The sequence below is a fragment of the Chionomys nivalis genome, chromosome 8 (assembly GCF_950005125.1).
Source record: "Chionomys nivalis chromosome 8, mChiNiv1.1, whole genome shotgun sequence".
Classification (NCBI taxonomy): domain Eukaryota; kingdom Metazoa; phylum Chordata; class Mammalia; order Rodentia; family Cricetidae; genus Chionomys; species Chionomys nivalis.
In genome coordinates this window covers 78500073-78512285 of record NC_080093.1, presented here as the reverse complement: position 1 = coordinate 78512285, position 12213 = coordinate 78500073, and the positions used below count along the sequence as shown (strand labels likewise).

General features: G+C 51.9%; 1 protein-coding gene across 3 annotated transcripts in view; it reads right to left on the bottom strand.

The window, feature by feature from the left end:
• The window catches only part of Syt17 (synaptotagmin 17), a 66617-nt gene extending 55938 nt beyond the window's left edge, over nt 1-10679 (bottom strand). Inside the window, exons 1-3 of one of the 3 annotated variants that reach the window (XM_057779880.1) lie at nt 10302-10679; nt 5499-5516; nt 4718-4866 (exon numbers count right to left, since the gene is read on the bottom strand). In XM_057779880.1, the coding sequence (XP_057635863.1) occupies nt 4718-4866; nt 5499-5516; nt 10302-10316 (182 nt within the window). In that variant the 5' untranslated portion in view covers nt 10317-10679. Of the gene's footprint in view, nt 1-4717; nt 4867-5498; nt 5517-5744; nt 5983-10301 lie in introns of those variants that run through there. The other 2 variants (XM_057779881.1, XM_057779882.1) reach the window with 2 other exon arrangements.
• Nucleotides 10680-12213: the final 1534 nt, after the last annotated feature.

Genomic DNA, 12213 nt, shown 5'->3' with positions numbered 1-12213 from the left:
CTCCATATAGGCTTGATGGACAGACAAACAGCTGGGCTTCCATAAGGACCCTTTTGGCACTGCTCCAAAAGAGCCGTGTAGACTGCAGTCACCGAGATCTACACCTGTCCGTATGACATTAATACCCACAATGAGTACTGTGTCTCCAGAGATCTCACACAGAACACACAATGGCCGCTTCCCCCACCACGTCACTATATGGAGACAGGCCCCAGATGTCACGGTAGAAACGGCTCTGCACAGCCCAAGCACTTGACATTTCTCCTTCCTGTCTGTTTGATAACATGCAACTGCCCACTTGGTAAATAAATCTGGAGCAAATGCAAGCTGTGGATCGGCTTTCGGAATGATCGAACCTGCTTTCCCCCTTACAGATTTCTGTTCCGCCTTACATTGTGTCAGAGGCCAGGAACAAATGAGGGGCTACGGGAGGGTCTGGGGCAGCCCGGCTCACCCTGGGAGGCAGAAAGGTCATGTACGGCTGTTTACAACACAGCTTGTCCAACTCCAGACGGTGCACTGCGCAACACCATAGCATAAACGGTACTGCTTGGAGTTCTGAGGTGCGCTGGCCCTGGAAGGAACATTCCAGTCCACTTCTCTGTTTTTGTCTGCACACAGTATGAACCTCTTGCTCCAAAATGAATCAAGGGTCAGTATTTTTTTTTCTTTTTGTTTTTTTGCACCAAGGGCCAGTATTCAATGTTAAACAAAACTGTCTCCCAACTCAAGAGTTACAATGAGGCTGTATACTTGTAACAGGGACTCTCTGGGTGTCTGGGGACGGGGGAGCCTGCACCTGACTGACACTGGCAAGGGGGAAGGAGGTAGCAGCTGCTGAATGAGAACGAGAATCCAGATCTTTAAGCTGGCACTCGAAGCCCCGAACAAGCCAAACTTGAGGCTCCTCTCCCGTGACCCCAGGCCTTCAGTTGTGCCTCCACTTTAGCCAGGCTTCTTTCTTCCTCTCTGGTTTAACACTGGAAGCATCTGCCCCCAGGGTCTGTGAGCTAAAGGATTGCACCCACTGCCTGGCTTCCTACCAGCCACGACCCTCACTTCTCCTCTGTCTGTGGTGGTTGCCGCACACTATGGTGGGTGACTAGTCGCCTCATAGTCGTAGGCCCTGGAGGCTAAAATAGCTACCCTCTAGCTCTTCAGACAGGAACAGCCCTTGCCCTAGCTCCAGGTGGATGGCAACCTAGCCCAGCAGCTATTCTCCTTGCCTGAAAGTGGGCACAAGTGACTGGCACAGGATGAAGGCTGGGCCAACGCAATTTTCTGTCTTTGAACCTTTTTTCTATGAAGTTGATAGAATGCGAGTCAAACGTAGCAGCGAAGAATAAGCAAGCTTAAGAATGAAGCCAACTCAACGGAAGAAAAAAAAAAAAACTAGAGAACCCATGTGAGCCCCTGGATCCAGCCAGGCCTGAAGTCATCATCCCTGGATTGTCCATGAGACCCTAGGCTAGGTTGTCACATATGGTATGCTAGGTGTGAAAGTATGGTCCTAGGAGATAAAATGGAAAAGTCCCCTACTCATAAAAGCCCATCTAAGCTCATGAAGATGACAGTGTCCCCCATGCAATGTGCACTCAAAGAAACAAGTACTGGGCTGGGAAGGTGGGTGGGAGGGTGGTCCTTGTCACATGCTGCTGAGGGCCTGAGTTCAGATCTTCATGAAAGTCAGCATCCCTTCTGTAAGATAAGAGGTGGAGAGAGGGATGTCCCCAGAAGGTCTCAGGCCAGCTAGCCTGATGTATGCGGTGGAGAACAGCAAGGGGCTTTGTCTTGAGGTGTAAGGCGAAGACTTGGGGTTGAATCGTGGCCTCCACAAAACGTACACATGTGCACACACACCACATATGCACCAAAGATCAAGGCTGGCTGCCAAGGACATTGAACCCCACTTGTCTGTGATGATGGCTGGATAAGAGAGCACTTTCAGGGTTCAGTTTCTTCCTCTAGGCTCGTCAGGTGACCAGCAGACTTTGGAAACTACATATACATACACACTCACACACAGTGCGTGTATATTCGGGTGTATTTTCCCTTCTGTTTTGACTCCAGTTTGAGAATCAAACCTTGAGCCTCACACATGCAGCAAATGCTGAGTTCCATCCCTAGCCCTTGAGCTTCTGAGACAGAGCCTCACCGTGCAGTCCAGGCTGGCCTGGGACTGACGCTCCTCCTGCCTCCATCTTTAGGGCTGGGAATACAGGTGTGACTTTGTACCTGGTCATCAGCTTGTCTTTGAAGTGACTAAGACATATGGCTTTTAGGATCCAAATGATCTCAGCCACTCTGTTACAAGGATCCTATGAAATGGGACTGTCTCTTCCGTCTCAGCTCTGTGATCACCTACTGGAAAGCATGGTCTCGAAATGAGTGAAAGGTTCCTGTTGACACCAAAGAATGAAAAAGAATGCTTACGGATCTCTCACCCTTGGACTAAATGCCTCCTGAAGGCAGTTCATTCAGACTTGTTTGTTTTTGAGACAGGGTCTCACTACATAGCTCAGGCTGGTTTTGAACTCACATCCTCCTGCCTCTACCTCCCCGGCCCTGTGATTAAAAGCATGCACCACTATAGCTAGCCTTCTTCACTTACTCTTAATTACAGTTCTATGAAATAAATTATTTTACTATTCTTATTTTCTAGATACGGAAACCAAAGCCAAACCAGGGTTTTTGCTAGGTGGTGGCAGCACACACCTTTAATCCCAGCATGCAGCACGGAGGCAGGTGAATCTCTGTGAGACAAGGCCAGCTTTCTCTACAGAGCAAGTTCCAGGACAGCCAGAGAAACTGTCTCCAAATAAATAAATAAATAAATAAATAAACACAACAAACAAACAAAAGATGTCACCCACAGGGCTGGGGACATAGCTCAGTTGGTGGAATGCCTGGGTAAGGTGGCCTGTGCCTGCAATCCCAGCCCTTAGGAGATAGGAGCAGAAGTGTCACAAATTTAAGGTCATCTTTGGCTACACGTAGCAAGTTCAAGGTCAGCCTAGGCTATCACCCTGTCTTAAAAAATAAAAATAAGCACGGCATGGTGGTCTGTGCCTTTAATCCTGGCACCCAGGAGGCAGAGGCAGGCAGACCTTTGTGAGTTAGAGGTTAACCTGGTCTATAAAGAGAATTCCAGTCCTGTTAAAGCTGCACAGTGAGACCCTGTCTCTCTAAGTAAACAGATGTCCCACTTTTGACCATCAACAAAGTCTCAAGTACTCTTTTTTTTTAATTTATTTATTTATTATGTATACAATATTCTGTCTGTGTGTATGTCTGCAGGCCAGAAGAGGGCGCCAGACCTCTTTACAGATGGTTGTGAGCCACCATGTGGGTTGCTGGGAATTGAACTCAGGACCTTTGGAAGAGCAGGCAATGCTCTTAACCACTGAGCCATCTCTCCAGCCCTCAAGTACTCTTAAATACTTTTCTAAACACAACTTCAACAAACCTATTTGGTAAATACTATTCTTTTTTACCATCTACCGCCCCCTACGTTTTTCTTACCAAGACAGGGTTTCTCTGTGTAGCTCTGGCTGTCCTGGAATTCATTCCGTAGACCAGGCTGGCCTTGAACTCACAGAGATCTGCCTGCTTCTGTGTTCTGAGTGTGGGGGATTAAGGGTGTACGCCACCACCTGGCTTTTATTGTCACATTTTACAGGTGAGAAACCAAGGCACATAGAAGACAAGCAACTTCCCCGGGGTTAAAGGACTAGAAAGCTGTAGCCAAAACTAGATTTGAACTCATGTAGGCTGACATGACTGCGTTCTGGAAACATCTGAAACTTGCTTCTAAGAAGAAAAAAAAAAATAAGAGCAGGCATGGCAGGATTGCCAACCCAGAGGAAGGGGCTCTAGGGGCTTCTGGGGTTTCAGCCCAAGATTCAGTCGAGACAGTTCTAAGTGCTACCCCTGGACTCCGTTGGTACCCGGCACCATCTCCTTTCTGGGCCTCCCTCCCAGAGTTCCCACAGCTGTTGTCGATTATTTCTAGGTCTTTCCCAGCTTCTCCCCAGACTCTGACCACATCCCTCTCCCTGCCACAGTGAGGTGGATCAGACATGTGGCCAAGCTTCAAAACTGCCTTCCCAAAATATCTGAGCAACCGGCAGGCAGATGGAGATGGTTATGAGGGCGCAGGAGGGGAGTGGATTAGAAATAAGCCGGAAGATGCCAGTGTGAGCACCACCGGCATTGGAGGCAGGGTGGGCTGGGCACCCCTCCCTGTGGCCCCAAGGATACAGGCCTTGCTCAGGTCAGCCAAAAGACATCATCCAAAAAGTGCTAGCAGCTAAGATTTACTAAGCATCTACTTGGTGCAGGCCTGGGGTTGGGCATTAGGACAGTCTGTCATGCTTTCTGGGAAGGGGACACTCAGACACTGGTCCTCCTTTGGAGGCTGTAGCCTTCAGGAAAGTTCTTCAGAAAGAGCCCAAGTCTTTTTCTGCTTGGATACTTAGGCTACTTAAAGTGTCCCTGAGATTGGCATCACCCGGCTGGCATCCCAGAAGCTTGGTGTGAGAAGGGCTGAGCAGGCGCCTCACCGCCAGTTGGTGCTACCAGCTGGCCCACCACTGAGGGGGCACAGAGAAGCCCTTCTTAGGTATGTCCATGGTAACTCAGCCTATCCCACCCCACCCTCTGCCCGTCTTGCAATAGAGAGGATGCTGCGAGGTAAATTTCCAAGTGGGTTACTCACAGCCATGGAGGAGTCTGGGCAGGGAAAGGTCCTAAGATCTCCACTTCATCTTCGCTGGACTGGCAGCAGCTGGACTCGTAGCACCTCTGACAGCAATGTCGACAGGTCCATCCGCACAGCAGCACATCAGAGATTCTAGACAGAAATCCCTGAGGCCATAGGGGGAAAGAGGAGGTAGGGAGGAGGGTGAGGAAGAGAGAGAGGAGAGACGACACCCCGAATTATAAGCAACCCATCTGGGATGTGCCCCACCCATGACAAACAGGCACCCCAGAGCAGAGTTGCTCGTAGGAGAAAAAAGATTTTTTTCCCCTCTCCTATTTATGCACCGTGGGCACGGGATGGCAAACAGAAGTGACTGCAGCCGTTTGGAACAAGCAAAGCACTTGCAGGTGTTTGCCTTTGGAGTTTATGTGTGTGCCTTCCTTGACAGGTGGGCGGTTATTACAACATGGAGAGGCCAGGAAATATGTTCTCAAACACACATGCATAGGGTTCTCTCCCGGCAAAAGGAAAAAAAAAAAAAAGATACTTCAGGAAAAATAGCCCCGCGGACATGCAACTAAACTGAGGGAGTCCAATTTAATTGGGACACACATGCTGTCCAGGATGTCCCCTTGGCCAGGGGCTCCCTTTTGGTAGGAAGGAGCAGAAAAACTGTACCCTTGCTAATACCCTGTGACTCAGTACTCAATCATGCCCCAGCCCCATACCAGACTCCAAACAGAAAGGCAAGCATTTGATTAGAATCCAGACCAAACAGATGATTGAATTAACCCACCTCGTTCAGTGGTTCCAACTGCCCTTTTAGAGAGCCACGGTGAAGCCAGGGTGAGGGGTAAAGAGGAGAGAGGGAGAGAGAGAGGGAGAGAGGGAGAGAGGGGAAGAATGGGAGAGAGAGAGAGAGAGAGAGAGAGAGAGAGAGAGAGAGAGAGAGAGAGAGAGACCAGTTTAGCAATATTCCAGCAACTCAAAGAACAGCAAGACAAAAACAACAGAAAGCAGCATCCTGCGTCTTTGCACTCACCATTCTGGGGAGGGAGCTGACTTTACTACCAAGGTATGGCTATGTTTGCAGGGCTGCTGGGAGCCTCTTGGTTAACTAACAGCGAATAAACGGGAAATGTGAGCTTTTCCATTGGATTTGCACCGTGTGCTGTTATGAATCAGAGCGGGCAGACAGATCGTCAAGCTACTCAACATGCAGCCACACTTCAGGGGACTCGCAAACCTTCCCAGACTGAAATAGCCAGAAGCCAACCCAAGAGGGCCTGATTAGCTAAACTGACAGGCCCACTCCCCCGCCCCTGCCAGGGCCCTACCTTCCAATTCTGCTCCAATCCTGCTGGTGGAGAGCTTCCTTCGACCACCCACAAATGGGGGAGGGGCTGGAAGGAAGCCAGGAGCTGGCCTTCCCTCCCTGATGTGGTTCCACCCCTACCTCAATCTCTTCCCTGGGTCCTCAAGCCCCAGACTCCCTCCTCTTCTTCCAGAGAAGCGCTTCTCTGCATCCAGGAGTTCCTTGTTTTTTCAATAATGACATTTCTTTAATGCGTCTGTGCATTTGTGTCTCTGTGTGTGGTCACAACCATCCACCACACTACGTGGCGGTCAGAGGACAGCTCTCAGGAGTCCATCCTCTCCGTCCTCCCCCTGTTTCCAAGGATCACATTCAGGTCATCAGATTTTGCGGCAAGCAACTTTGCCAGCTGAGTTATTTTTACAGTCCCAGGATTTTTTTTTAATTAAATCAAACACATAATCAAAATAATCCACCAGGCAGGTATCAAATCGTGCAGACTAGATTAGGGCAGTTCCTAGACTGGCTGAAGTCAGGGTGCTGGAGTACACAGGGGGCCAACAGGGAGGAGACAGTCTGGGTTTGTAAACAATGCGAGAGGAGTCCCAGAGGGCTGAGGCTAGCCCGGCCCAGCTCAGATTTAATGCTGAAGCAGTCCCCTTGTGTTTATCTTTCCAGCCACCTTCTGTTTCCATCACGTGATCCTGACTCCCTTTGCCCACAGGTGATTGTTTCCTTCTCAGACCTTTGGTGTGCTTGGTGGCTTGCTGGCTGTCCTGAGACAGGGTATAACTCTGAGCCCCAGACCTGGAACGCTTCATCCTCCTGCCTTACCCTCCCAAGTTCTGGAATAATAGATATGTACTATCATGCCTGACTTGGTTTTTTTTTTTGTAAGTTAAAATAAAAAAGAGAGCTAGTTTTTTTCACTGTGTATGCATATATATATGTGTGTGTGGCATGTGTACACCACTGTGTATGCATATATACACATGTGTGTATATGTATATACATATATGTATGTATATGTACATATATGTGTATATATACATATGTGTATATGTGTGGCATGTGTACACGTTCCTGTGAATGCTTGTGCACATGCATGCACGTATATGTGTGTATGTGGAGGACAGAGGTCAATGTCAGCTGTCTTCCTTATTTTGACACCGGGTTTTGACCATGAATTTGGAGCTCATTGACTCCAGGCTGGTTGGCCAGTGAGCCACGGGGACTCTCCTGTCTGCCTCCCCACATGGGTGCTGAGGATCGGAACTCAAGCCAAAAGAGTCCAATTCTAGAAAAAAAATGTCAATTTATAATAGCCTAGGGATTGGTACTATTAAGTACAACTCAGGTTCTTTGAAGTCCCACAGGTGGTCTTGTGGAAAAGCACTTAAAGTGCTCATCATGGGTCCCCCCCCAAAACCCAAACTCAGCCAGGTACAGGTGCTAAAGGTCACAGATCATATGACCGAGTAAGCTGGGAGGGAGGTGGGCTCTGCACCTGAATCACTTCTTTTAATGATTTCTTAATATAGAAACTCTGTGTGGCTCCCAGCCAAATAAATGCACCCTCCCTGTGGGTTCTGAGGCAAGACACCAAGAACCACCCTGGCAACTTTCAGCCATAAAAACTGCGCCTTCGTGGGGCTCACACAAGAACGGCTTGAAGATGTTTGCTATAAGCTGAGCATAGCGCTGTGTGCCCACCATCCTGGCCCCAGGACGCTGAGCAAGCGAGGCTGTGAATTCGAGGCCAGTCTGGACTGCACAACAAGACCTTGTCTAGAGAGAAAAAAGTCAAACAACTGAGGGCTGGTGAGACAGCTCAGTGGGTAAGGGTGCTTGCCACCAAACCCAATGACCTGGGTCAAATCCCCAGGACCCCGTGGTGGGAAGAGAGAACCAACCCCACAGCTATTCTCTGCTGTCACACACGTACTGAGATGTGCAGTCCTCCCCAGTCCTCCAGGTCCCCCAGTCACCACAAAGTGAGAAGTTTAATGTAAAGTCATGCTTCCAAGCGCCAGTGGCATTCCAGCAATTCACGGGTATGTTCTCAGGCTTGGGAGGTCAGAAGGGACCCATTGAGCCATTTATACGCCGTGCCAAGCAGAAAAGCTGCCTGACGATGAACCCCTTTCTCAAAGCCCAGGTAGAAGATGGTCCTGCAGGAGCAACCCAAGGCAGGGAGAACGGGAATGGGAAGGAGGCCCCGAGGTCGGGGTCTCATTCTGCCTCACTCTATCCTCCGGGTTCACTCTTTAGGTACCAGCGGAGAACTGATTCAAGCCAGGAAGCATAAAGAGAAATCTCCAGGCATCCTACACAGAGGTGCGCAGACTCCAGCTCACAACCCAGTAGTAGGCCACTACCCAGTTCTCCAGTAAAGAAGGATTCCTATTTTGTTTATTTTGTTTTATTTTATTGAGACAGGGTTTCTCTGTGTATCCCTGGCTGTCCTGCAACTTGCTGTGTATATCAGTCTGGCTTGGAACTCCCAGAGATCCTGCCTACCTCTCTGCCTCAGAAGTACTGGGATTAAAGGCATGCGCAACCACAGCCCGGCAGATTTGTGTATTTTTAAATGGCTGCAAAACACCCAGCTGACTATTTCCTGACTTTCAGAAAGTCTCTGAAACTCACTGACCACAACAAATAAAGCTTCGTGGGTGTATAGCCACGCCCACTCTCCGACCTCCCTCTGTGCGTGCTTTAGTACTGTTTTCCGATTGAGAAGTTGTGACAGAAGAAAAAGAGTTATTACTCTCTGTGATCCGTAGACATTCAAAGGCTGTTTCTAAGAGGGAAGCCAAGACCACTGAGCTGCAGGACTTACACATCCCCCTCCCAGCCTACAGTTCAGAACCCACTGTGACTGCTAAGGAGTTCCGTGACCTTGGCAAATGACAACTTTTCTGTGCTGAAGTAAGGTTTAGGTAGCTGAGTAGTGACTTACCACTGTAATCCCAGCACTTCAGGAGACAGAGGCAGGAGAATCACAGGGCTAGCCTGGGCTGTATAGCAAGAGCCTGTCTCAGAAAAAGAAAATGTATGAATTGGATGAAGAACCACAAAAATTTGTTTCACTGTTCTCTGCTCACTCCCTTGGGCATCAGAGGGGCAGGGACTGTGACCTATGTCCTAAGTGCTGTTCCGTAATTGGTGTCATCCCGGTGTCCTTGAGCAACTGTTGAACAGTATCACAATATACCATAGTAACAGTGACCTTCAGTGAACTTGAAATCAGAACCTAGGCAATCTATGAAAAAGCAAGACATTCCTGGGGATCAAAGCCAGAGGAGAGGGTCAGGTTCCACCAGGTGGCAGACTATCTGAGGATCAGGGGACAAGGGATCATGGAGCCCTAGGGGCTCTGTAGTCTGTCCCGCCCCTCTCCCCATACACTAGGCTGAGGCTGGGAGGCTAAAGGTGAGTCCCTGACTCTGCTCCCTTCCTCTCTGGGTAAGAGCAGGCAGTCCTAGAACCCCGCAGCTCCTCCGATCTGTTTGCGGGTCCGACTGCGTGACCTTGGCAATGACCTGCCACCACTTCTCAGTTTGTAAAAGAAACGTGTTTCTTCTCCAAGCAGCACAGTCCATCCCCACCCGTCCCCTCCAAAGCGCGGGGGTGGGGGGAGTACTTGGATATCCTCTCCGTCTGGGAATCTTGGGGGCGCTCTATGAGAGGGATGGGGGGGGGGGGGCTCCTGCACTTCTCAGACCTCAACAGACTAAAGTAATCGTCCTCACAGCCCTCACCAGTGTGCTCTGGCCTCTGGATGTTCCCACCCCTCTGCACCCAGTGCCCGGGCGAACGATGTCCTTGTCCCTCCAGGTCTGAACAGCTGCCTCCAGCTGGCTCCACCGGCCAATTAGCCCGAGCCGTCACCACGGCAACGGGCACTGGCGGGCCGGGTGGCTGGCGAGCCCCGGGCCGCCCTCCCGCGGCCCCTCCCCTGGGGTGGGTGCCAGGGGCACGGGGGGGGGGGCGTGCAGTCACCCTACAGTCTCCCCTCCCAAGGAGGCAAACAGGAGGATGCAGGTCCCACGTAGGTCCCTCCATACCGGATCTGAGTTACCCTGCCCTACTCCAGGACACGCACAGGTGCCTGCTCTGGGGCACCCGTTGTTTTGTTGTTTTTCTATGGTTTGGATGTTTTTCTTTTTTCCTAGTAAGTTTATGGGAGCTGGGTGGTGCGCACTCCCGCGTCGCGCGCTCCCGGCGGAGGGGGCGCGGTCCCCGATATCCCCTGGCGGTCGCCCCCAGCCACAGTCCTACCTGGATGTACGCCATCTTCGCCCGCTCTCACTCACTCCGGCCCGGGCATGGCGTCGCCACAGCCCCTTTGCCCTCGCCGGTACGGCGAGGAGGCACGGCCAGCCGGCAAGACACCAGTGGGCGGCCGGGTGGCCCCAGACGTGACTGGCGTGACTGATGAGCGCCGCCCGCCCCTCTGCCGGCCGCCCCGTCCTTGCCCAGCCCTGCGGGGCCGCCTCCCTGGAGCGCAGAACCGGGATGCCCCGAGGTCCCCTGCTTCAGCCTCTGGTGGACCAGCACCCACACTCACACCTTGGGGAGCTCCCGGGTTGCAATAAAGCTAGGACGCCTAGCCAGGAAGTCCCGAGCGAGCCGCGGGGACTGCGGCGACCCCGGCGCAGGCGGGGCCGGCGACGCTGGGGCCCGAGCGCGGGAGGCGGGGGAGGGGATGGGGATCGCCAAGGGGTGGGAGGGGGCGGTGCCCCGGTCAGCGCCGCCGGCAGGCACTAAAGTGGTACCGATCCACTGCCTGATCGACAGCAGGGCTTCCGGGGCAACTGAGCGGCTGAGATGACACCGCGCAGCCCTCTGTGGGGTCTGGAATTGGAAGGTCCCCTCCATCCCGCCCTCTTCCCCAGCGGTTTGGCGAAGTTTTATGCCAGCCGCACCCGACGCGCCTAGAATCGGGCTAGGGTATGTGTAGAGGGTGAAGGGCAGGCACCACCTATTTAGGGTGGACCTGGCAGTCCCTAGGACAGTGCTGGGGCAGGGGGACTCTCACCCTAGCTCAGTTCTGCGTGGGCCCCTTTAACCTAACCCGCTCGACTGGAGTCCGGGGCGCAACAGGTCTGGCGCAGGGCGGCCGCGCAGCGCCACCCAGCGCCGGGCTGCGCCCGGGGCGTGACTCTGCCCGAGGACAGCTGGGACCCCAGTGTTCAGGACCTGTCGCGGTCGGTCGGCTTCGCCTGCCGCCCCCTCCCCCCCGCACTGGAAGATCGCCAGCACATCTCCAAGCCCAGGGTCTCCGTAGAAAGGCCACCGAGGTCGGTGCAACCCTCCGGCTAGGGACTTGAGGCGGAAGGTGGCCCTCCTCGAGTTTCTATTTTCCATGCCTGGCAGCTGGTGTCGCTGCTCACCAACTCATCAGGCTTGTCATTCCAACCTCTTGGCGGCCCTGTCTTTTCACCAATAAAAATGGGGTCAAATTTCTGCCCAGGCTAGCCTCCGGGGGAGATAAATGAGCAAAGGAATATGGAAGTAATTAAGTATGTAATGCGCACAAGGAAAAATCTAGCATTTGGGAGTACGACATTTGTAGCACAGCATGCAACATGTTGAATAACTCGATCCTCTGAACCTAACAGCCATCACCTTCATCAGAACAGCTGTGTCCTTGTAAGAGAACACGGAGGTAGGGCTTGTTGGTTGGCGGCCTTCCTTCACTTAAGGAGGGCTTGGGGAGAGTCGCTGGACCCTCGCCTTAGATTCTGGCTGCTCCCTCCTGCACCTCCCAGCCATTCATACATAGCTCTGTCCTAACTGCATGCTGCCTCACCGGCTTCTGAGATTCTAGAGTGTGCAGACTGTGGAAGGTTAATTAAAGCCAGTTGGATTGATGGGACGACCTTCATATGTGCAGCTAAGGGGAAGTGAGATTTTTTTTTTCAGTAGCACAGTTGCTTTGGGGGTCACCCACACTCCTGTAAGTAACCCCTCGCCCATGCTCTGTAAGTAAGCCAAATCAGCTGCGGTTCTCCAGCTGGATTTTGGTGAGCTCATACTTTGCTTTGTCTTTGGAGTCCTTTGTGGGGAATGTTTATGTTTCCCTTGGTAAAGAACTCATTGAGTGTGGGTAATGGGTCAGGCAAGTCCATGTTTCCAGATTGCAGGCATCACTCTGGTAGATCCTCAGTAAGCTGTCTACTTACTGCTG